Here is a 26,817-nt window from a genome sequence, read left to right as displayed (position 1 = left end):
CCAGCCTGAATCACCAGTACACTAACGAAGTCAGGTAACACCTGCTCATTAAAGATAATGCTCTCTGGCTAGCAGCTGCCAACTATGCAATGCCAGTTGGTTGCAAACTACACATACTGATTACATGATAAAACATGAAATGACTGACAAACTATATATACCTTTGTAAAATGTCTAGATACAATTATAGCATAATTACACTTTACTGCTAAAAACTTCAGCTGCAGCCGAAGGATGATGATGATGCTAAAAACAAAGTATGCTATTAATTCTATAATAATCTTAAATCTAGCAAATAGTTTCATCGGTAGTTCGCTTAAAATGACAGTGGAAACTTGTTTTTTTATTGCATAGTGCAATCTCTCCATAACAGAGCAAGTTTGTAGTCTATGTATTAAATTCCACAGTATGGCGACAGATGGAGTCACCCTGTGGTGGGAGAGGGAAACACACAGAACGAACTGAAGGAGATTCACTGAACGAGATGTAGCCTACTGAAAGTGAACTGGAGGAACCCCGAACGAATCAGTAGAGGCTCAGTGAACGGAAATAACTGGATGCACGAACAAACTGCAACGAGAATCATTGTATTGTGTACTAATTCGTTAAGAATGTGGGGGCGTTTACGTTCAGTGACTCTACTAGTTATGATACGCTGCTTGGACAGCAGCCTGCCCCAATGTAACCTTTCCCCCACTCACGGTCAGGTTTGATGGGCTGATGCAGCTGTCCCTCAAAGCATATCGGGGAGGCTATCTGACAAGCGAGTCAAGTTAACGATTTTTTAGAGTAGTGAATCAGTACCTATTGAAAAAGATTCGTTGAAAAAAAGATTTGATCGTTCGCGACCAGCACACGACTAATCATCATAGCTAGTGAATCGACTTAAAAGTCCATTAACCTTTATGTTATTAGCAAATCATCATAACCTGATGATTTTCACTTATTTGGCCTGCTGCCTGGACGTGCATAAATATTAGTAGTAGAAAAAACAACATCTGAACTTTGCGCTCCCATTTTCAACTTTTTTTTCATCGGAAACCTGATTCGAAAAAGGCATACTTTCAGATATACCAGAATAATGCAAACTGATAAAATTTCCAAACGAGTTGTGGTGTCGCTCGGCGCAAAACTGCGTCTCTCATATGCTGTTTACGTGGGAGATGTCACATTGAGGGCGAGGATCTCCCTGGTTTGTAAACATTTACCACGAGGGTACGCAAATTCTTATCTTAGTAAAATAGTTCTAGCTTTGGATTCTGAGTAGTAAAATGTAACTGTGAACGAAAAAGGGAGTTTGTCGAAAAGTGATATGCTGTAACTGCCATAAATATAGACAGAACGCACATTGCTACTATGCTGAAAGGAGCCCAAATTAAGCGTATGTGTGCCGGCGGCTGCGTCCAAATTCGATTAGTAACTCTAAGCGAACATTCTCCTGTTTCGTGGTTTGCGGAGGCGGGGTCAAAGAAAAGCAGGGATAGCTCTGGAGGTTTTTCCGCTCTCCTTAGATGAGTAAGGGAGTAGTGTATTTGGATATGGACACCTGGCTTGTTGCTTTTCTTTTCGTAGGTGCCCAGTTTTCCTACAGCTTTGGATATGAAGGTAAGGCATGTCGAATATTCTTTTCTGATTTATTGCAAGCGTATTTTACAATTCTTTAGTAACAGTATTGCACTTCAGGGGTGAAATGATGCATTTGAAAGAAAAAAGGCATCGGTTTATGCTTGTCTGCTGTTAAGTTGTTGCGCGTGGAGGGAAATGTAACTAGCTAATCATTTCCCGCTGGTAGAGGGACATTTTAGCTTAATGCTTTACATTTGGAAGCTGTTCGGCATTATGTGAAACGCAAAACTGTAGTGTACAATAGTCTCCCTGTTTACGTGGAATATTTTGAGGCAGGGGAAAGCAGCGAGTGGGATGTTTACAGTAGAGCAATCATAGCGCACCCTACCTGCTGGAAAGCGCTGCGAACTGTGAATAGATTAACACGTGGACAGTATACATTTGGTTGTCGTTCAGATTTCGAGGCTCAAGGGAACCAGTATAGTTTTGCTAAAATTATTTCAAACGGTTTATTGCGATTTTTAATGTTGCACTTCTGGTTTAATGCCAGTGAAAGGAATGAAGTAAAACTTATTTTACTTGTGAAGGAAAAGATCCTGTTTGAAGGGGCTTATGAATAAGGCCCGGAGAGTGAAACGGTTTAACAGCTTTTGAATTGTATGAAATGTGTGACGTACACATACGTTAAGAGATCTGGAAGAGGCTTTTCTGTTAAACCGCCTCACGCGTGTGTTGGCAGGACGGCTTATTTCCATAACGTCAGCTGTAAGGAAACTATATTTCAGTTGTCCAGAAGGGTAGAGAGGATGAAGATGGAAAAATGGTTAGGAATAGTAACTCCTATCTCTTTGATCCCACTCCTCATAGCATTCTTCAGTGTGCAGTGAAAAACTGAAAAAAAAGAGTGAGCCTACAGGAATTCATTTTGGTGAGTCAGTGTGAAGCTCTGAGTGCAGCTTGAAGTAGACTTCAAGCAGTGGATGAGAGACCCAGCAGCTGGAAAGATGAGCGTACTGTTGGGGCCCTGGTGATGGGCTAACCGCAGCTCAGTGCTTCCTTTCAGCATGCTGTTCTGTGTAGAGAGTGGCCTTGGAGCATTATCAGTCAGCAGCTACTCTGACTGCCTGCCAAGCACATGCTGGATCCATATCAAATAAGCACATTGGCTTGCTCATGTGTTTGCAGAATGTTTTCAGAAATGGAAATGGTATTTTTGGACCTCCTAGTCATCCATCATTTTATGATATAGTTTGTTCTAGAATGTATTTATAATTGAATACATTTTAGTGTACATTATTTTAATATTTTGACTTAAGTGAAACCTGCTGTGTCACTGAAAGCAGCAGTGACTGGAGCGACTTCTTTGCTGTTGGATTGGCACTACATTTGTGTTATAGATGGTCCAAGCAAAGAATGACTTCAGACACAGTTCACATTACACAGGCTGTAACATGAAGACAAGTTAGATTTACAGTGACAGCGTAAACACAGCTTGTCAAGCTGACTTAAATTGTGGCTTGGTTTTAAACGCTGTCCTCCAGGCTGCTTCACTCTGTGTCAGGTGTAAATACAGGTTAATGCTGCGTCCCGACAGCTGGAGTACCTCGTTTTCATCGGTCTTGCCTGCTCAGAATGCTGAAGAATTTCCAGGCTGGAGAAATACTGCAGCTAGTGCATTGCTAACTACATTTGCGAAATTGAGTACGTGTCATAGAGTCATATAGGAGCCACAAATTAAGTATAAGTCTTCAAGAAATCCTGAATCATCAGTGTTTTAAACACTGCAAACTTAGCTATCAAATTATTCTGAAAAGTTAAACCTGTTTGGGGAGATTTGTACTCATTGTTCAGGACATGTCTGTTAATACATTATAGTGTATAAATGTATGGACAAAAGCATACATTCAGTGTAACCTTAACAGCTTGATTTGATTGTATACATGGCTATGGGTTGTCACTGGGCTTCTGTGAACTTCAGATACCATATTATCTGAGGTGAGTGACACTCTCAGCTCAGGAGAAACAGGATCTTGAAGGGCTCCAGTCTAACGTCATTCATAACACACACACACACACACACACACACACACACACACACACACACACAGTGCTAAGGACACATGGCATCTCCAGCAGCGTGCAGCTGTGAGGATGTGTCTGTGGTGCTCTGCAGCCCTTCATAAAGAGTGCATGCATCCCTCTGCTTGATTCCTTGACCTCTGATTTCCTGTCAAACCACAGACGGGAGTGTGTGAACACATTCGGGTGAAAGGAAGCTTTGGGGTTATTTTCTGTTTGTCTTTGTATGCTTTAAAGAAACCTTTTCATTTTGCACTGTAAGTGTGTGTTTTCATCTTAACAATGGCTGAATAAATGCCTTGTTTCTGCCCTTCTCTCCTGAGCTCAACCTGAGACACAGCCTTGTGCCCAGTTGATCGAGTTTTTTGTTATTTTGTCATAAATGTCATAAATTGTAATCAATTATATATTCTATGATGTAAGAATTGAATAATTTCAGGTAAAATGATCAAAGATTTAATTTGCACAAACCAAAAATATTACAACTATTGTATTATATTATTATTATATTATCCACAGTCTTGAAATGTGGATAATATATACAAATTAACATATACAATATACAAATGAAAAATATTTGATCTCTTACTGGTACAGGAGTTACAAGAAATGAAATGTTACAAAGATGCTCAGTGTCCACTCTAGACAGTCAGTTTGTAGGTTCAATATGTTTTCCATGATTAAAAAAAAACTTTGTTGGTTTTTGGTAATGGACTTCAGTAAACAGAGTTACCAAATGTCAGATTCTAATATCTGATTTACTTAAACAAATCCATGAATAAGGAAATTTTACAGATTAAACCTTTTAAAGCAATGACCGAGCAGTAACAAAAATAAAAATCATGTTTTATGCACATTTTTAGGTGACATTCGTTGTAGAAAAGAGGGGAAATTGCAGCACAGTTAAGCTTGATGTTATATAAAGTAACACTATTTAAACCAGTATAATGTTTTGATTGAATTCAGTTACAATTAAGTATGTTCCAGAAATTACATATTCACTCTTTCTTAGTGTACAAATAGCAGTAAGTGGCTCTGTGAATAGATGTTAACCATTGCTTGGTCTTTCCAGTGTAACTACTTGCATATCTGTCTTTATGTATTTAACAGAAACATGTAACTTGAATGTTAATATCTAATGTATTTAGATTAAAATGACTGCAGGTGATAATCCTTCTTATGATTAATTTTGTCTGGGGATCACCCCTGTTATGAGACAATTCTCTTTGATTTATAAGCATGATTTTTCTTAACTCTTGCCATGACTGAGTGTCCACTGTATCAATGATGTAGAATCTGAAGTGCAGCAATTGCTGTTCCATACACAGCTGTTCATTTGTATTCTCTGTTGAGGCCTGAGTTTAAGGGAAGCAACATCAAAATTGTTTAAAAAATGTCTATGCAAACTTTGCATCAGTTAACAGTTGCTTTCAGCAAAATGTAAGCCCACCTGAACTCTGGGAATGAAGTTGCCAGCAAAGCCAGGGAATGAAGCAGGGGTTTGGCTGAAAGTAAAGGCAAAAGGCCCTAAGGAAGCAATGGGCAAAAAGGTGCTGCACACAAATACAGTCTTTCCTCTCATGCTGCATACCACAAAGCCATGTGAGCACTGCACAGGGACAGGGCCACTGGCCAGGGAGAGAATATTCTTTGAAATCTGCTGTCCTAAAATGACTTGAAAAAATGCAGCCAGTGATCCAGTTTATTTTACAGTTCAGAGTTAGTTAGAGTGTAAATAAATGAAGCTGGACCCCAAACTGGCACTGTAATACTGCTACTTTTCTATTTCTGCTAAATAACAGAAATGTTAGCTTTCATTTGGGAGTTGGGCTAACGTGTATTAGAAACAGAATACCTGCAACATTTAATCATTACCTCCTCAATTACACCCGGTGTTTTACTGTTCCAAATCTTTTTTTTTCAGCTGTTAACGTCTCAGAAACTGAACTTGATGTTTTTTTGGTGACTCTCAGCTATCACTTATAAGACTTATGAATATTATTATAACTGTACCGAGTGCTTTCAAAGATTGGGTAATTGCTTTAAAAGTAAACTTGAATCCTCATATGTGTTTATGAATCACTTTGAGCCATATTATTAAATATAAGAAAAATCACCCTTTGCCTTCATAGTTTTCTGGTGATGTTTCCAACCCTATGAAAGGTCATGAATGCAGACCCTCATATCACTGTCTCTCTTTACATGTCAGCACTAGAGAGCATACATAACAGTATATATCATCAGAGAGCACAGGAAATTCTTGTGGTATTCTACATATAGTTTCCAGTGCTGGCCGGAAAGAGTATCATTGAAAGAAACTTTGTTACTGGCCCTGTTTGTAGAGCATTTCTATTTGCAAGGCTGCCATTCTTTTATACAGTGTACATACTACCTAGTCTGTACACACCTATAACTAAGCAGACATACATCTACCTGTATATAAACATACACATAGCTGTATACATACATACACACATGTACATATATACCTGTATGTAAGCTAATCAGTGTGGGACTGTTTGATGCATTAAAAAAGTTAATACAGTGATTGTTTAACAGTTGTTTAACATTAACATAAGGCATTCAAAAGGCCATGTACTTGGTATGCTTCTGTCCTTGTCTAACCTTATTGTTGGTTTAATTGTAAATTTTTTACAGAATGCCACTGTGTCATGGTGATAGGGCACACACATTTTAAGGCAATGCAAGTCCTTAAGTCCTAATAGGGTCACACCTTTGTCACACCTACAATTCGTGAAACATTGTTCCACAGCCCACTTTTGAAATTCTGTATGAAGATCTGGGAGAATTATCGGACAATCCCTACACTATTAACCAAAGCTAAACAAACCAGTCCCATTCACCATTCTAATCCCACTGACCACTTCCTTTCCACACCAGATGTTCACAGTTGCCCCCTTCTCCACCGCATCTCCCCTGTTTCTGTTCCCTTTAAATGATGTCCACATCAACTGCAAGCTTCACGCTTCATGCAGTTTATGTGGAAATTCATTTATACTGAACTGACCATTGTGCACTGTGCTAGAGACTGAAGCCTTTAAAATTGGGCCCTTAGTCTTCTTGGTGTGCTATAACCTGCCTGATCTCACTTTTCAGGACCTAATTAATAACCAATTTACCAAATCTGATAACCCATTTTTCACATCCTTCCCCAAGCTGAACACAGCCCTGTGTCTGCAATACAGATGGAACACTTTTTATGAAGCATATTCCTCTGATACTTGTTTGTAATGCTCTTGGCATGCTTCACCCACATTATTGGCTTGGATCAGACTGGGTTTGCTTCCATTTTCTCAGACTCAGCAGAAGTGACGGTCCTGTGCTCTTTAGTACTGCATATAAAATACTCTTCAGCTTCTGAGGTCTGCTGAAAGGTGCTTTCTTTTATTACAGATTGCCTTGTTCACTTAAAACAAATACAATGAAAGGATTTGTCCTGAAATTCATTTGTTTTCTTTACCAAGGTATATTTTTGCCTGTTTGGAACAGTGAAACATTGACTTGGATGAATTTCACCGAAGCACTTTTCTTTGAATTTTGCTGATGTGGCTTGAATTATTATGCAAGTTGCAAAACAATGAAAGTCATTGTTACTGTGCAACAGGGGTAACAGCACAACAGTGTGTAGGGAGTTTCATTGCTGCTCCAAGTCTGTTCTGAGGTCATTGTTCAGTGTGTGACTGGTTCTTTCCCTTATGATATTACTGTAATGGATATAATACAGTATGGGTGTAACCCTACTCTAGCTGTATCTTTGATGCAGAAAATCTCACCAAGACAGGCTATATCTATGTATGCAACCCTCTGCTCTGTTAATGACAAGAACACATGTGTGCAGTTGCTACCTGGCATGGAGGTCCATGCAGCAGCAGGCCTGAACTGTGTATATAGAGGTTCCAGCAAGAGGCTATAGTGTATGAAGGCACACTGGGATAAACTCAATTATTACTCAATTAGCCAATTATTATTTTTTATTAGAGGCTTATAGTTATAATTACAAGCCCCTATGGGGTTCTCAACCTGTATTTTAGTTGTGATCATGTATCCCAAGGTATCCCTGTAGACACTCTAATCTTAGCAATCTTGGTGGAATCAGCACAGGCGTGTGAATAATTACATCGTAGTTGTCAGCTGTATGATTTTAAGAATTATGAGCTTATTAGGAGCTCTTTGGTACAGAACAAAAAAATTACATAGTCAGAGGAAATGAGATACATCAAGAACTATGTCAAGAAGCATTTCTTTCAAGTGGAGTTAATTGGCTGGAGCAAATAAATTTGCACATTGCCCCAGAACAGATTGAAATAAAACTTTTTTTCTCTGTAGTCTACGTCTCTACTCTGCAAATAACCCTTGAACAAAACAGGTGCCAAGCATGATAGTTGGGCATCAGTATGGCGTAGTGGTAAGGAGCAGGGCTTATAAAGAAAAGTTTGCTGGTTTTATTCCCTGCTGAGGCACTGCTCTTGTAGCCTTGGCCTAGGTACTTAACCTGCAATTGCCTCAGTAAATATCTAACTTTTTAAATGGATAAAATTGTGACCTATGTATGTCGCTCTGGATAACAAGGTCTGCTAAATGACAATAATATAAACGTGATTGGTGGGACTGACAGTGACATACTCCTTGGCCATTCCTTTAACCTAAGTGTTTGGCTTTTCATCTTTCTGATGTATTGAAATCTTTTAACCATGTTTGTGACAATTGCCAGTTGACATGGAATTTCATTTTAAGGATTTGTCACACATCTCTCAATGTCCGAAATTATAAAAAGAATGTTAAAAGTAAAAAACTGTTACTCTGTCACAAGGAAATGTCCCTACACACATTCTGAAAAGTGCAGAAAGTCAGGCACATTCTCAGGAAATGGCACACAGTGCACAGAAACTGGGCAACAGGTGATTCAGATTCCTGTTCAATAATGAACACTGCTTGTCACCTCCAAAAATGAGATAGCCTGCTCTTGCCCATGCACACCGGGCACTGATTCCAGCTACGGCAAGAAACTGCATCATTATAAAATAAAGGGAATGGGCCAGATGCAAAAGTTGTAAAAGCAGGTAGACTTAATAGTGTGTGCTGTGACATGACAGAGAAATACAACAGGATGATATGATGACAGCTGTGCCAGTGGGAATAGTCTGGACGGAAGACTGGATTCTCTATCAGGGCTGCATGTTTGGCCCATTGAAACCTGAGAGAAAGTGGGTGTTTTCTGGAATCTTGCTCCCAGATGAATCTCAGTATGTTTCTTTTGACCTTCTATTAATGACAGACAACTGCAGTCTTACAGAAGTGTGACATCAGTAATCTGCATATATTTATCTATAAGCAGTTGTTTCTTTTTCTGCCCTATATGAAAATTAAACGGCAGCCATTCTACAGGTTGTGACGTTGTACTTGTAGCACTTTTCTGTACTTTAAGTGATATACATTACATTATTGGCATTTAGCAGACACTCTTATCGAGAATGACTTACATAGGTTACCTTTTTTTTTATATGTTATCCATTTATGCAGCTGAATATTTACTGAGGTAATTCTGGGTTAAGCACCTTGCCCAAGGCTACAGCAGCAGTGCCCTGGGGGGGAAATGAGCTAGCAGTTTTTTAGCCCTACTCCTTAACCACTCTGGTACACTGCCAATGTATACACTGCTAACTTGTCATTGACATACAGTTGAATACCATGAGATATAGGGTGCTGTAGTGTTTGGCAATAAATGGATTCCTGTGGAGCCCAGTATGTGTAGAAAGTATACAGGCTACTTGAATCCTAATAAAGGGTCCAAAATTAAGTTTTTTTATTTTTTTTTTAGAATACTGGAAGTATACTGAGCTGTTGTGCAACTCTTATTTAAAATGGAAGCATTGAAGCATACTTTATCTGTACTCATTCAGTCCAGAAGTCCTAGCGATTTAAATCAACCCATTCAGATTCACAATGAGTAAGGCAGTGATGGAGGAAATCAGGCACAAGTGTACTGTCTGTGTCCTAAACTAGAGGTACATCAGGCACGGTGATTAATATACAGATAAGGTTAAAGTTCAGTAGGGACAGCTGGTGGTGTGGTTTGAAGCAGAGATGCAATGAAGGTGGTGCAGGGGCCTATGGGTGTACTCTGGATACTAATTGGGTTAAGCAGGAGGGCACTTACGCTATGCTTAAAAAAGTCCTTGTATTGTTTTTTTTTACACTATGCTAATTCGACTGTAATAGCTAGCCAATTGTATTTTTACTGTCTGTATTCTAAGCTGTGTTGTGGATATTCTACATCCGGACAAAACTGTAGTGAGAAATTCTGCTGCTTTTGCATACTGAGTGGAGTAGACCTTAAAGAGGGACTTGCTTTGCCATGCGTCAACGATGAGTCAGTATTCCCTGGGAACTTTTCCTGAGAACTCCTCTCAGATACTGAATTCTGGTAGTGCATGCACGGCCTTTGCTGTGTAGCACCACCTTAATAAACCTATCTTTACAGTTGCACATGAAGGAGCAGAAATGTTCTGCTCACCACTGAAGGAATTTATGGTGATTATTTTTGCATCGTCAAATTAAAAAAAGACAAACATACAATATGCTATGTAGAAATGCTTCACCAATTATCCAATCACATTATAGAAAGAGTCACGTGCTGGAGGTGCTTGGTGACAAGTAGCTACAACAAATATATTTTAAGAAGATTTCTCTGATCACAGTCCGGGAGATGACAGCAACGATGATTTATTGTACTTACACATCTGTCATCATGCACTGTATATTCTGTCCTGGGTTGACAAAGGAATTATAGTCACTTAATGCAGTTCTGAGGAGTGATAATGTTCTGGCGATGGAAAGTACAAGAGCAAGATAGATTATTGACAATATTATTACTATCCAGCATGTCAAAAATATTAATGTATAATCATAATAGTCAATAAAAGCCATACTGAGATGCAGTCTGCTGCAAGTTGTGGAAACTGCAGATATAGCATCTCAATACCCTTAGTCTGTAAGTGGATCTTTTAGTCAGTATTAGGAATTATCCACTACATGCTGGATAATATTAAAATATTGCAAGTTTTAGCCTTGCACTTTGAAATCTGGTGATATAAATTGTGTTTTGAATGCTGAAAGAAATGAAAATGCTTAGTGAATCAGTATCACAAAATGGTGCCAACTCATTTCCTGCTCTTGTAAGCATCATGCTTTTTGCCGGATGGTTACATGAGGATAGCAACTGAAAGTACCACAGATCGTAGTAAGTATGCATTAGTCACCAGATTCTTCTAACTGAAACTGTGTGGCTCCTGAATGAGGAAATGCTGTGCTTCGCCAGGTTTTCTCAAAGGCTTCCTGCCTCTGGCAGCCAGCAGTGTGGGCCATGAGCACAGGCTCCATGTTCCACCAACTAACATGTGAGGAATTGCTCACAGCATCTCCCTTTTGAGCTTGACAATTCCTCAGCATCTGTTTCTCCTTGTAATTACTTTCTTGTTCCAGGGTCGGGGTATTCATCGTATGGAGACGATGAGGACTCGTATGCACATAGATATAAAGGTGAACGCTTCGACTAACGGCTGACAGCTAGTTTCCACTGCACAATCATGGGTGGTCTCTCTGCAGCCAGTGCCACCCCTGGGCTTTGAGCTGGAAATAGCAAGCGGAAGCAGTTATGACTGCAGTGTTGGCAGCACTGTCAGGTAGGGACTTAGCTTAGGCAATCATTTGTACATGTATGGATGTGTTTATTGGAATGGTAGCTTAAATAAAATCTAGAGTGGCACTCAATGCACAGAAGTCATCAAATGAAAAAACAGACAGCACACAGAACTAATCTCGTAACTTCATCCCACCCCATTCTGATGGGTTTCTAGTCTTGCCTAGTGGCAGCAGTGGTCAGACCAAGACTCCACACCAGGCTCAGTAAAAGAGACCAGTAAAATAATTCAGATTCCAAAATGTAGGGTTTCATTTTCCAATTACATGCCATGCTTTCTCTGAGGTAAACCATGACAGAATTTCTAGTTTTTTCTCATGTCATTTTCCATACACCAGGCAAGTTTACATGGAATTTTAAATATTCTGCCAACTAAAGCCTAGAATGTAAGATGCTGTTTTGTGGAGCCTAAAATGTGTTCTTCACTCACTCACCAAAGAGAATGATAGAAGCATGGCATTATAGTGTACCACCAAGTCATAGTGAATTATACATGTAAATGAGCCCATTTTGATCAAACTAAGATTAATATGGTAAATATTGATTGAAATTTTAACAGATATTAATTGGCTGAGGTAACCTGTTGTACAAAAACATTGGAAAACATGTCACTGGATCCTGTTCCAGTTGAACAGGAGCTCAAAGCTCAGGGGTGCACTGGGTATTTGTCCACTGATGTGTCTTGACGCAGAGAACCACTGAGAGTATAAGATCCTGGTACTTTTTGTCCATCCATTTTTCTTTTCTGAATCACAAATAGAAAAACAAGAAAGTGGCATTTTTAGTTTGGATTGTTGTCAACTTTTTTACTTTCATACCATATATATGCCATATAATATATGCCATATTCTTCATTAGATTACTAAAATTAGAATGCAGATCCCTCAACACAGGAGTTAAATATTATCTGCGAGAATGTTGCTGGATTCCTTTTGTCCTCCTTTAATGCTGTTTTGACCAGCCATTGCAAAACTCTCCTGGTAGGCTCCTAACAAGACTGAACAGGAGAACATATATCCATATATCCTTATATCTCATATCATCCCAGTTTTATCATTTTTGCATTGGCTACCTGTTGCGTACAGAATTTATTTTAAAATTTTACTGCCTATTTTTAAGGCAAGACTCTAGTTACATTGTTGGTTGCTTCTAGTTACATTGCAGAATGACAGTCACATTTGTAGATATATAGGCTAACTTTATATTTTACCAGTTTCAGCATCCTACACGTGTTAGCTGTGTTAAAATTTAGTTAATTTACTATTTTGCCTATGCAAACATCTCTAGACTGCAAGGTAGTAATGACAATCTCATATCATCTCATACCAGGTAGTAATGGCTGTCTCATACCATCTTCAGCCATGTATGCTGTAAATTCTGCCGAAAAATCAAATTTAAGCCATTAGGCACCACTGTGACTAAACATTTCTGTGCAGCAGCAGAAATATTTATTTTTAATATTTAATATTAAGGTGTATTTACTTCTATCATACTAAATATCCAATTTATAATGTTTTGTTTACAGACAACATTTAAGACAATATTTAAAAATGAGATTGAAATAAAAATCCCAAATGGTTTTTCAAAGTATACGTTGAAAAGCACAGGTTCTAAGTAGGTTCCAAAATAGAAAACAATAGCCGCCTTCTTGTTTTTCTATTTACAATTCAAAAAAGAAGAATGCATGGAAAGATGGATCTTATGGTTACTATAGTTACTTCGTGTACTCTTCTCTACTTGCTCTGGGTGTTTCTCAAATGAGGGGATGCAGGTGAAGGTGGTGAAGAGGGAGGTAAGTTATGGGGAAAGCTCACTCTGTCTTTTCCTTTGTCAATAATTACATATGAGGATATACAATCCATATTTTAAGAGGCTCCTAAGTGGCTCACCTGGCAAAAGTGCTTGGTGTTGCAAGCGCAAGGCTGAGCACTAAAGCTCTGGTTCAATCCCAGCCATGTCATCAGCCGAGGATAGCCGGGAGTCCATAGCGGCTGAATTTGTGTAGGCGAGGGTATGGCAGCCACAGGTTTTGGCTACCTACCTAATAGCAACCCCTTCTGGTCGATCAGGAATCTGTAGCTCTCCCTGCATAAAGCTGTGTATGAGGTGTCCTCCTCTGACTCAAGTCTGCACAAGCTTAGCATGGGAGCTGCAGTGTGCCAAGAAGTGGCGGCTGACATCGTGTGTTTTGTAGGAGAGAATGTATTTGTCCCGCGTTGACAGTAGGGGTTGCAGCAATAGGGGCAGTATTTAAGGATATAATTGGGCATTCCAAGCTGGGAGAAAAGGAGTCAAACATATTGGGAATTCCAAATTCAAAAAATAAATAAAGATATATTTTATATTAATATATCAATTCTTGCTGCTTAAAACATGCACACGTGAAACTGGCAATAACTGATATATTTTGGTTCATTTTTAAATTTTAAAGAATATTAAATGTATTTTTATTACTGTACATATTGCATATATTACTTTTTCAAGTGGTGTTAGGCTGTCATTCACTTTTGATGGAATTTATTTGTACTTGTGCTCTTACAAGTGTCTCAGAAGATGTTTCAATGGAGTTGGTGAGGGTCACAATAGGAGGATTATGGGTAAGGGTGTCTACCACCGAACTTTTCCAAGGGGTATTAACGCATCGGTGACTGGATATCATTGTGTGGAAGATACCATTCTCTCTTTCCCCTGTGACAGGAACACCTTGGTGTGCTCCTATTAAGGTGAAGCACGGGCAGGTGAGCTGCCGGACCCCCCGGGGAGAGCACTACAGGAACGTGATGGGCGCTCGCTGCAAGATTCACTGCAACAAAGGCTACGAGATGCAGGGACACCCAGAGGTGGTGTGCATGGCCAGCAAGCACTGGTCAGGGAACTACGCCTGCAGAGGTACTGCTCTCTCGATGCATGCCGCTCCAGTGGAGGGCAGAATATTTCATATGCTGTGGTTCATCACGGGATTAATTAGAGATTACAAGTTCATTATGGCAATAATTAAAATGCCAGTGTTGCAAAACATTTACCTTTTGTGGTAATATCAAGTGGAAGTAAATGCATATGTGCTGTGACTCAGGTCTTGAATGAGAGGAAATGCAATGAGTCTTAGTGATGCAGGGATTAAAGGTTAAAATTAGCCTTAGGGACGGGGAGATTCAAAGGTAGGTAGGACAAGAGCAGACCTTCCCTTGATTCTGTTGCCTTTTGGTGAGGATCCCAATTTTTGAATGTTTTTTTTTCATTGTACCATTACCTAGAAATATGAATGCCAAGACAAATGTTGTCTGACAGCTTATTCAATATTTTTAACCTCTCCAAATGAAGCTTAAAATGTTACTCCTCCTACATAAGATACTAGTTAGTGACACTATATGGAGTCCTGTGGACTGTCTTGGCTCTTTCCGTAAGCATATCTCATAAGACTGTATGACTAGCCCCACACTGGTGAATCTTTTTTGGTAAAGGTAGTGTTCTCTGAAGTTAATGTTAGTTTAAATATGTTTAACAGAATGCCTGACAAAATATAAGGTATTTAGCACAAACTAAGTTAACAAAAGCATAAATTTTCTCTGGCAAGTTAGCGAGCTGTTTTGTGTTAGTTTTGTAGCTAGGTGCTTAGCCAGCCAGCTAGCTAGCTAGATACTACTGTATGTCACGTGTTTAGTCACTTTAAAGATATCTAGTCTGCTAACTGCTTATTTTACGGGCATTACAATATAATCACATGTAGTTGCTTGCTACCTTGCTAGAAGAAGAGAGGAATGACCCTCTCCTCTTTGTGTTCATCAGTATAACCAGATTGTGAACTAGCTAGCCATCTGTGCATGCACTGAAAGAGCAAATGCAAATATTGTTAGCTAGTGATCTAGTGATCATGGCATTACATTTTTGCTTAGCAGATGCCTTTATTCAGATTGTCATATAAGATGAAATACTTACAAAATATTTACTTGATGGTAGCCAATTATTATGCCAAAGTATATTCTTCTGGTACAAAAAAACTGTTTATGTGAAAAACACAATTTTCCTTACTTGCTAATAATAAAACAGTGTTCAAATGCAAAGAAAGTTGTTTTTCCTGAATCTTAAACATTCGTTTTGTGTTCCTGCTGGCACACAAAGGCAGGAGCGTTTAACATGTCTCATCATGTCATCCTAGAGTAACCTCTCTCATGTATACAACTACTGCAATATTTAAGGATATAGTGATAGCCGTCACGCTATGCAACATGAAATGAACATAGTAAGTATTTGAAAATAAACCCCAGTGAAGTCGTTCAGCATGTGACATATTTATCTTTACATTACATTGCACTTGCACCTCAGACACTGTTATCCAGACTGAGTTACACGACTTACAGTTACATGTCCTTCATTGAAACAGTTCAGGCCATGTGGAGAGCACCTCACGCAAGGGTATAATGGCAGCGCTCCACCAGGGAACCAAATGGACAGCCTTTGGATTATGAGCCCTGTTCACTAACACTACACCACATTTTTCTTGCAGAGATCCGCTGTCCAAAGCTGACCATGCCATCCAACGGGGGCTACAAGTGTTCTGATGGCTCCTACTTTAACTCCAGGTGTGAGTACTTCTGCTCACCTGGGTACACGCTGAAGGGAGAGCGAACTGTCACTTGCATGAGCAACAAAGCCTGGACAGGAGGCCAGACTGCTTGTGTGGGTGAGTTTCTCTGAAAAGCAGCTGACTGTAAGTGATAAGAATGTGAGGTTGTCAGTAGTAAAACACTATGATTATAGAATGAAACACTGATTAGTGTTGATAGAACATGAGAGTTTAACACAATGATTAGTGTTGAAAGTATAAGAGAGTAGTAGGTGAGCGGCTGATTAAAGGATTAAAAGCACTGTCGAGACACCACAGAAATGTATAACTGTGTGTTGTCTCCCTGGAAGCTGACAGAAATTATTTTGCTCAGTGGAAGCATGTACAATGTAAGTTGCTGTGGATAAAAGTGTTTGCCAAATGATTAGTGTAAATGTAAATGGATAGGATAAAGAATAGATCCTTGTGGAACACCAGAAATAATCCCTATTTTCTTTGATATGGATATCCGTATGATACGAATATGTAATTTAATGTAGTGTAAGTTACTAACCTCTCAGTCTGGAAATAAGCTGCCTCCTTACAGTGTTACCTACTGCACTATGTATCTGTCTGTCTAGCAGGTTAGTTCAGTCCTCTGTTTTGAAATTACTTCAGATATTTTTATTTGTATCTCAGTTTTTATCAGGTTCCCCCATCTTTTAAAGGCCTGGGATGAGAAAGGCACTGCATACATTTCAGTGGAAATGTGAAAAGTTGCCCATCAACTGTGTTTTTCTTAAGCCAAACGTTTAGAAGACAAAAACAGAAAGTTGGAGGCTGCGATCTCTCCATGTCCACGGGGACATGGCTGTTTATGGCCATAAAACTGTGCTATTGTCAGTCTCCGTTAATCACAGCTTTCATAGTGTGAGACTAGTGAAAAGTGATGCTTTCTATCTTCAGGACCATGAGCTCAAACCTTTGATCTGGAGGTGCAGAGACTACTGCTCTCATTGCTAAACCATGGTCCCACTCTCTGATAATGCTCAGAAACCAGCACTCCCACATTTCACAATTCTTCATCTTATTTTGGACCCTTTTATATATTCATACCAAAAACGTTTCTGTTTGATAAATGAAATTCAACTGAATTAAAATTAAAAATAAATAAAATTTAATTAGAAATGAGTCAGCTGTTTTATATTACATGGAATTTGAAAGATTATTTTTGATATTTTGTGGGGCAGACCCCTAAGTTTGCATCGTTGATGATTTAGAAGATAAGTTTTGATATTTCATAGAACAAATGGCTATGTTTTTATTTAGAGAATGAGTTTTGATATTTCAGGGGACAGATGATTTCAGTACTGATGGTTCTGAGGACCTCCCTCCTTTGACACCCGGCGCTATTTGTCATAAATGGGGTTCGTCATGCTCTCTGTCTCCCTGTTCTCCAGATGTACAGCCGCCTGTGATCAAATGCCCCAGCATAAAGGACAAGACGGCAGAACCAGGGAAGCTGACGGTGCGGGTTACCTGGGACACGCCGGAGGGCAAGGACACAGCAGATGGCATCCTCACAGAGTGGGTAACAGCACAGCAGGGAGCAACACGTGTGGTCTAGAGAAGCAGAGAGTTTCCTAATCAGTGATAAGATGACTGTAATAATCAACTTACTCTCACTTGTGGCTTTCCTAATTATTAGATTGTTAAACTTTTTGCAGTTTCTCAGTTTGGGTATATATACTGAGGGCCAATGGCAGAGAGTCAGGGTGCGTGCTTTCATTCCTGATGAATAGACAGCACTGACAAACTTCTGCTTCTTTGCTCCTGCAGTGTAATTCTGAAAGGGAAGCCACCTGGGACTGAGTTCCCAGAAGGAGATCACAAGATCTCCTACACAGTGTTCGACCGCGCGGGGAACAAAGCCTCCTGCAGATTCTCAGTGCGAGTGCGAGGTTTGTCATTCGGAACCTTAGATGTGGCCTTCCTGTCTTCAGCTCTGATGTGGTCTTTTCAGATGAGATTTTTTTTTATTAATATCTGTTTCTGATTTTGCAAACACTATTTTGTATATGGTGCAGAGGATTCAGTCAAAATGTCATGATAAGAGAAAACAGGTGGGCCATGTGAATATGATGCATGATTAATTGGAAGAGTTTGTATTTTGGATTCAATACCACATTCCCTTAAGATGTCGTGTCAGTCTTGATTGAAGCCAGGGGTGAGCCCACACATACTCCAAAGTATGTAAAGCCCATGCGTATACCAAAGGAAGTAAGATTTGTAAATAAAATTTGTACAGATTTGTAGAAATTGTAGACAGGAGATCTGAGTAGATTTCATTTGGAAGAGTTGAGTTGATTTTTATCCAAAATGAGGTTTTCCTTCTTGGAGCACAGGAAAAAAGCACAAAACAAGAAAAATAACAGCCATCATACACAGTTTAGTCTAATATAACATATAATGGCATGTTAAAATTCAGTGTTACATAAACCTGAAATATATTCAGGGCAGATAAAACAGTCCTGTTTCCTTCAGTCCCACCTGAGTCAGGTAAATGGGAATAATTTGCAGTGACCTTGTGACCGTTCCTCTGTTCTGCAGTACGGCGCTGCAACCCATTGACCCCTCCCGACAATGGCTACATGAAGTGTGATGGCGATGGGGATAACTACGGTGCCACCTGTGAGTTCACCTGTATGGGCGGGTACGAGCTGCAGGGCAGCGGCGCGAGGGTGTGCCAGTACGGCATGACCTGGTCTGGCACCGAGACGTCCTGTTCACGTACGTATGCCCCGTCCATTGCTCTTCTCAACATAAACTTACTGTTTACACTGCCGGTACAGGGTAATGAGTTTGCCCCATTCTTAATCACTGCCATCTACCATCTCACAAACTTTACAAGTGAGATGTGTCAGGGATGTAAATGAATGTTGTTGTTATTACCACTGTCATCACTGGAGCCGTGAGAGGAGAATCCTAAACAGTACATTGAAAGGATTCCCCCTTTTATCCAGAGTTCTTAAATAACAGCCAGTTTTCCTTTCTTAATAATGATATAAATGTACATGCAGACACACACAGACAGACAGAAACTACAAACATAAATAGATAAACACTGAACCTAAATACAGAATAATATACAAACAGTGAGAAAGAGAGAGAAGTTTGTCTGTGCTTGCTTGTGTGAGAGTGGGAACAGATTCAAATAAGCAGTCACAGGTAAGTAAGTGGTTGTTGTTCTCGCAGAAAGGTATACATTTGTGTTTGCTAATTGCTAGCCTTAGTGTAGCAAGTCTCAGAAGAGCCAGGGTGTGGTGGTGTTAGCCTGGAAGAGCTGCCCATCTATTTACAGTTTATCCACCACAAGAAAAGCGTTCTTGGTCTTTTCCCTCTTCTGTTTTAAGGTAGGGCATAGAACCCTGCACCGCTTGCTTATTTCCCAGGGAATCTAGTTGTAGAAACCAAGCTTGGTCCCTCTTAGTTCCTTCTCCTTGCTGGGAAACCTGGTGAAAAGCTGTTTTGTTAACTGTCTCCAGTAGGAGTTTGAGTGCAAACTGCATAAAATCTTCCATTGTGGCTTTTCAAATGATGCTTGACGCTTTAGTGGGAAAGATCAGGGTGGGAGAGGATGTGATTTAAATAAAGTATGAAAAACCCACTTTGAGATTGTTTAAACTATGTGAATCAACACTGCAAACATGATGATTTCAACATTATTTCCAGAGGCCGTGGCTTCTCCAAAGTCACTGAAATGATGACAGGGGAGTATTTCTTAAATGCAACTGCTCCAAAAAACACCCTTACCCACTGTCCACAGATACAGTACATGCTGTAATTTACATGATGTTGAGTGAAGTATGGACTTACTCACTCATTCACTTGGACTGGGAGGCTGCTCAGTACTCTATACATTGACCCCTGCTTTGTGGAAATTGGGCATTTGCTCCCTCTTACGGAAAAAGAACTGCAGCATCAATAAATATTCATTAGCTCATGAATATACTGCCACAGAAGCAGCAGCAGGAGATGTGGCACATTAAACTGATGTTTCTATTAAAACATCTTGTTCATTCAGGACTAATTTAGGATCATGTAACATGGGTTTTAATGAGTGAACTACAGTCTAGAGATTTTTAACAGCCTGAGTTAGGGAAGAAGGAACCGTGTAAAATGACAGTATCATTCGCATACAGATATAGTTTTTCTGACTGCATAGTTTCTCCTAAATTATTTATGAAAATAGAGAACATAACTGGAGCCAGAATGGATCCTTGAAGAACTCCTTTGTTGATCAAAAGGAAACTTGATTTATGACCCCCTGCATTAATACATTGGCCTCTATCTGTGAAATAGTTCCTGAGCCAAGTAGCAGCCCTGTGAAAACCAGCGCTGGTAAATATAATTAACAACAGCTCATAGTTCATAGCTCATAGTTCATTACGTTAACAGTAGCTATATGGGATAGTGATGTGTCAGGGCCTCCCTCCTGTAGGGCTTGACTTCTGCAGATAGACTCCCTTGTCTTTATACAACTGAGTCTTTGTACAAGACTGAGAAACAAGGCTGTCACATCCACTGCTACTTTAGCACAAATACACCCAGTAAATGTCCTACTCAGTTTTCGAGAGAATGAGAAGCCAGCTGAGAGAGGGAAGTCTAAACTACCGACTAATTTGGCTAGCACTCATGACACTAAAGCAATAACATACAATTATGGGATTGCTGTACAATACTATGTGAATCCTTGCAATGCTAAGCAACACGTTGTTAAAATAATACAACATACTTTCAGGTAATAACAAACTAGAAAGGTGATACTTACACCTCTGCTCTAAACATGTGTTGGACCTATGTAGCACATTTATTTGGAAATGCCTAAACATAACTACTTTGTTGAAAATAATTGAAATTAAGACAAAGTTCAGAGATACACGACGGAGTAAATTCTTTTGCAGCCAGAATTTTCCATTCACCAGAGTAAAGCTTATTCTCTGAGACTAGTGTGTACAAATGCAGTTCTGTAGCACAGGGATGGGTTAGAAAACCCTGCTCTTGGTGGGCCACAGTGTTCTTAGACCCTGAACCACTGTCTTTATCGAATATTTTCCCACCTATGTGTCCCACCTGTATGTTTTTTCGCCTAAAGAGAGCTGGAAAGTACTGCATTGCAGCACTCTGATTGGAACCCTGACTGATTGGCAGGGTCTTAATCCACTCCCTCTCTCCTGTCCCCCTCACTTTCTGACATCATCGTATAAACCAGTGAGTGGGGGAGGTTTAAATGTTAACGTTCACTTTGGGCATAACCTCTGTCCTTACCCAATATCTGTCAGTCTTGGCATTCAGTGACAGAAAAAACTCTGCTAAATAAGTTCACGTATTTGGTTGTCAGTCCTTGCAAGCATTTTACAGTGAAAAAAATATTCATCTGCAAGCCAACAAGCAAAGTTCTGATTGCTGTGTTATCCACAGGTGTGATGAGCTGGCTAATTTGCTAGCTAATTATTATGAGTTAGCTAGCTGGTTATCATCACATTGCTAGCTGTGTATTACAGCTGATTAGCATGTTATTTTAACCAGATAGCTTATTACTACACAAGGCAGCTAGAAAAAATAGCCAGCTAATTAGGTAATTAACATACAGTATGTGTTTCTGTAGCCTACCAGCTGGTACAGCCAAGAAGCTACTTGACTTCCATTAGAGAAGTATTTCTGAGCAACATATTTATACAAACTGTTACCCTTGGATGATGAATTTGTGCGTATCATACATTACACATTTAATTGATAAAGGTGACAGAAAACTTCCTTTCATTCTTGTCATTACACCAGTAAAGTAAATATTGAGGATATGCAAAACAAAAAAATAAAAAATGATAATAATAACAACATCAGTGAAATAATTGGGAAACTTCTAGTAATGATGATGTCTGCATGGAGTGGTGGCCATATTTGCAGTGATTGTTGTGTGCTCTCGCATGATTTGTCCCTGTGCCCTGCCGACCTGCAGCCATGAACATCAACGTGGGCGTGCGCACGGCGGCTGCCCTGCTGGACCAGTTCTATGAGAAGCGGCGCGTGCTAATTGTGTCTGCCCCGACAGCTGCCAATCACTACTACAGGTTTCAGATGACCAACCTGCAGGTGAGAAGCCAGAGAGGAAGGGAGAGGGGGGAGGGCTTACTCCCCAGGTCTCACCTCGAGAAGGGTTTATCCCAATTCCAGGTTTCCAAGTGAATGCCACTAATTTACAGAGAGACTGCACGTCACGTCACAGTCACCAGCAGTCACATCAATCTCTCAGCAAAAACAATGTGACTTCACAAAACAAAGTGTTACATTGCTAAAGCACCAACAATGCACTTTACAAAAGGTAAAGGTATTACATGTAATATTCACATGCATGAGTAATATTTTTAGTAATAACATAGACAAAATGTGTCCCACTGATGCTGTTAATGTCACTTCAGTTCCTGTCTCCCATTTTGTGGTGCTCAGTGAGGTACTTAATGTACACTTATTGTCTGCCAAGTTAGAGAGAGAGAATTAGATTAGAGACCATTTGTAAAGGATCATAGGTCTATTTGAACATTAAAGACCACTACAATGAGCAGTTTATCTGCTGTGATATGTGGTCAAGAAAGAAAATCTGCAAATTCATTTAAAAAGGGGACACTTGGGCCTCATGGTCTATACTTGGTATTAAGGACAGGCAGTGAATGCATATGAGTATGTGTGTACATGTGATGTCTGTGCTGTGTTCCAGCACGCACAGTGTGGGCTGGACCTGAGGCACGTGACGGTGGTGGAGCTGGTTGGGACCTACCCAGCACAGATCGGCCGCATCCGACACAGACTCATCCCCCCTGGCCTAGCCCTGCAGCTCAGGTACAAATAACACAGGCCTCTGTTAACACCCAGTCTACTTGATGAATAACACACCCTGGAAATCTGGTACAAATATGATCAACCTGATCAATAATACTCTGTGTCTTATGTTAGTTCATCTTAGTTTTGATGCACATGCCTATTATTATTTTTTAGTGTGATAAGCTCTTTTTTGTGAAGTGTTAAAGGTTAGCTTGCAAAATCTTGCAAAAAATATCTGTATTCCACGGTGTGGACTTAATAATTTAATTGTCTGATTTTGGAACTGATTTGGAAAATTGCTATTGTGCAGTTTGAGAATTATTTGAAATCAGTGGTATATTTCTGTACCATACATATATTGTCATAGTTTAATGGACTGTGAATACATTAACACTAAGCTTACACACTTAAACTTATTTGAAGTTAAGGATTGCTAAGTATCTAGCTAGAATTTGTATCATTTTTGTGCACTGAAACAGCAGGCATTTGTATGTCCTTCAGTCTCTGTTATTGCCTATTTGTCTATAATGTAATCCATCCTGTCTAGCCATAATGTTCTCCATCCTATCTAGCTTTAATGTTCACCATTTTGTCTAGCTGTAATGTCCTCCACCCTATCCCATTATCTGAGACTGCTTTTAATTCTGCATAGACCATTCTCTTCACTGAGGTGTCTAAAGTAGTGGTGCTAATGGGTCAATGTCAACCATGCAGAATATGTACTGAAAGGCTAGATATGTTATTTCAAATAATCCTTGATTTAAAGAGTAGATATTCATTTACACAGTGCATCAGTAGCTAATGTTAGCGCTTTGGAGGAATTCCGTTTCCCTAGTTTAGATTGGCCTGTAGCCATTGCCCTTCACTTCAGTACCTTTTGTACTATATCATTGTCACTACTTGTTACAGATATTAAGACCTAGTTATGCCATTATTGTTTATCACATATGATATTATTATGATTCATTATTATGTACTGGTATTGTTGAGGCTACTTTTTATTATACATATGGTTAGTGTGTTCATTTGGCTACATACTGGGTAATGCTCCTGTTATGAGTTTAGTATCTTGTAAACTGTTTAAGTAACGTTGCTTTCTGCACACCGCATAAAGTATAACCTATTTGAGTTAAACTCTGTTCAAATGATGTGTCTGACAGGCTGCTGTTGCAGATCTCCCATAACAGCTTTAACATGGTGCTGGTCGATAAGCAGGGCGTGGACAAGATGCGCTACACCTTCCCCATCACTGCGGCAGAGCTCTTCACCACCATTGACACCTTCCCCCTGCGAAAGGACGAGATGGTGATCCAGCAGCAGGCCGGCCAGTCCTGCCAGCCCTGATCAGCCCAACCCACCCAGCTCATCACCACATCACTGTCAGACAGCAGTGAGGACATGGTGGGGGAGGAGTCTAATGGGGAGAAGATGGTGTAGGGAGGAGTCTAGCAGTAAGGACAGGATGGGGGAGGAGTCTAGTAGTAAGGATGGGGTGGGGGGAGGAGTCTATCAGGACAGACAGGGTGGAGGGAGAAGTCTAGCAGAAAGTTCACCATGGGGTGGGAGTCTATCAGTAAGTACAGGATGGTTCTTAGGGTTAGCCCTAGCAGCCATCATTACAGTGTATCAAGACACCATTGTTACAGTGCTAAAACAAAGGCAAGTAACCAGTATATCAGTGCCATATAGATATAGGTGTGGCTGGCCCGTTTAAGGGCTCTCTCTGTCCTGGAACTTGGCTGTGTGTTCTTCCCTGACACATGGCTTTCTATTGACACATGCACAGAAAGGACTACATTTAGTCCTCAGTCCTCTTAGTCCTCGGTATGAATTACATTTCACATTTTCATTCATATTTTGCATTGTTTTCATATTTTGTATGCATTTTGATTTTTTATTGGGCCAAAACACTTTTTAATCATTATATTTTAAATACCGTTGTTTCCAGAGAAAAATGGAAAAAAGCTTTGTTTGTTATGCTGTTATATATTGATGTTTCTTTTGTATTTTAGTGTATTTTTATAGATCTGCTTGGATATCTGCAGTTATGTCAATGTAATGCAGGTTGCTGGGGGATGTTGCTTCTGCTGGCGTATTGGTTATGATAGTGCCTGTAGTCACGATTCACAGGGACCTAGTAAATGTGTCCTTCCAGACTTTGGCTGCTGATGGCATACATTCCACCTGTAACAGTAGAGATGGATCTCTGTCGCTCTGTTATCCAGACAGGTTTTTCTCAGTAATTTATTGCAGAAATAAATAAGTGGATCATTATTCTTCTGTCTTGTAAAAAGCCTTAAAACCACCATGTATATCTATGACTGGGGGTTATATTCCTACAGTCAATGAATTTTAGTAGCATCATAATTAAAAAAACGTCACCTTTACTTTAAACGGCAATACATTGTAAATGAGTCAGGAAGAAATTTCGAAATTGTACCAATTAAAAAGTGTGTGAAACAAAATGTTGTATTTTGTACACCTTCAAGAAAAGTCACATTTCATCTTGATATATGATTGTCACAGGACTTAAGTTAAAACTCTAATGTTATCTGCATATTTAAATTTCCTTTAAAATATTTTCCTCAGTGTCGTAAGCTGCTGTAGTTATGGTAATGGACAACTTAGTTATTTTAATGATTGACTCATACATGTAGGCAAACATTTGTGAAAACATTACTAGTCCCTGTTTTTTCTGTATACATTGTATCCTGTAGAAACTGCAGAGACTGACATTTCTGCTCTGCTTCTAGGGCAGTTTTGCATGAATTACTCACCTGTATACATACACTGATATATCAGTAATATGTGTGTATTATACATAACATGTATAACATATTCTGTATGACATATCTGTTACTGTATGTCACAGCATACAGAGAATGCAAGCCAGTTCTCTAAGGTCAAACCTGCATAGTTTATTTTATGTTGAAAACGAAAATGAATAAAATACATTAATTTTCTTCATTTCATCTGATTTTTAAAAATCAATAAAAACTGACATTACATGCAGTTTAGAAGGTTAGATCCATTCAGAGCAGTAGAAAAACACGATTTTCCTGTATTAGAATTTTTGAATATGTGAGCCTGAAAGCTCATTGGAACAAAATACCAGAGACCTAATACATGCACACATAGGCACACAGATTTATGAAATAATATTGCATGTAAGACATAACTTATGGTTCATTCTTGTCAGGGCATGTAAATTATAATTTAAAGTATTATAACACTGGATGTTTATAGGCTAGTAATGACAGGTTAAGACAGCTCACGAGGACTCCTAAATACCTGCCTCAATAGGAGTACTTTTAAGCATGAAGAATCTTGATACCGTGCTTTTACCCTTCAGAGTAAGAGTAGAACCAAATTGACATCAGTTTCAGAATTTCTGAGAATTTAGGACATATCTCCCACTCTCAGACACTTGATGAATAGGGGCCTGGATCCATACCAAACACAGAAAGGTATATGCAAACACAAAACTGCTCCAAACAATGTACAAAAAAGGTATATTTGACAACACAAATTGTCCACACAATGCACAGAAAGGTATATGCAACCTTGACAGTTGCATATACCTTACAGGTAGGTAGCTAACTTGCTTGCTATTATAGGTCTTTTAATACTAAAACTAGGAAGAAGATCGTTCAGGTATCCCATAGCAGAGCGCCTAATATTTGCTGTAGGTAAGTTGTTTGCTGCTTGCTCTGTTTAATTTATATGTGTAACATGGTTTCAGTTGTTAAATTTTCTTTTTGCTAGGAATGTGTGGCACATTACAATGAAGAGACATTATTTTGGTAAGTGTAATGTGACCTTTAGTTTTCTAGCTGCTAGTATATGCATGTGGCTAGGCTTCTAAAGCCAAACTTTTTTTTTTTTTCATTTAAGAAAATTCCAGCTAACCGGACAACACTCATTTATGCTGACCCGCCATGTGGTTGTGTGTCCCACTGCGCACAATAAACTCAATGCTCTATCCACCTCATCCCCCACACGACACCTGGGGCAGCAAGCGGGACTAAGG

General features: G+C 39.5%; 1 protein-coding gene across 1 annotated transcript; it reads left to right on the top strand.

Moving 5' to 3' along the window:
• The first annotated feature begins 1,536 nt into the window (after positions 1–1,536).
• Positions 1,537–24,243, top strand: srpx (sushi-repeat containing protein X-linked). Its single transcript, XM_036541290.1, has 10 exons — positions 1,537–1,605; positions 11,149–11,205; positions 14,063–14,254; positions 15,870–16,046; positions 17,369–17,495; positions 17,748–17,869; positions 18,519–18,698; positions 21,928–22,061; positions 22,684–22,805; positions 23,948–24,243. Exons 1-10 carry the CDS (start codon positions 1,539–1,541, stop codon positions 24,129–24,131), a joined length of 1,362 nt encoding a protein of 453 aa, XP_036397183.1. The 5' UTR covers positions 1,537–1,538; the 3' UTR covers positions 24,132–24,243.
• The last annotated feature ends 2,574 nt before the right edge of the window (positions 24,244–26,817 follow it).

Source organism: Megalops cyprinoides, chromosome 11, assembly GCF_013368585.1.
Source record: "Megalops cyprinoides isolate fMegCyp1 chromosome 11, fMegCyp1.pri, whole genome shotgun sequence".
Lineage (NCBI taxonomy): Eukaryota > Metazoa > Chordata > Actinopteri > Elopiformes > Megalopidae > Megalops > Megalops cyprinoides.
Note: the sequence above shows the minus strand (reverse complement) of the source record. Positions and strands in the feature narration are given on the sequence as shown.

Excerpts from the sequence above, each read along its gene's own strand:
- srpx (XM_036541290.1), top strand. The coding sequence starts at position 1,539 with ATGGACACCTGGCTTGTTGCTTTTCTTTTCGTAGGTGCCCAGTTTTCC. Across the intron at positions 11,206-14,062 it reads GTATGCACATAGATATAAAG|GAACACCTTGGTGTGCTCCT; the intron begins GTGAACGCTTCG and ends CCCCTGTGACAG. Across the intron at positions 22,806-23,947 it reads GGCCTAGCCCTGCAGCTCAG|GCTGCTGTTGCAGATCTCCC; the intron begins GTACAAATAACA and ends TGTGTCTGACAG.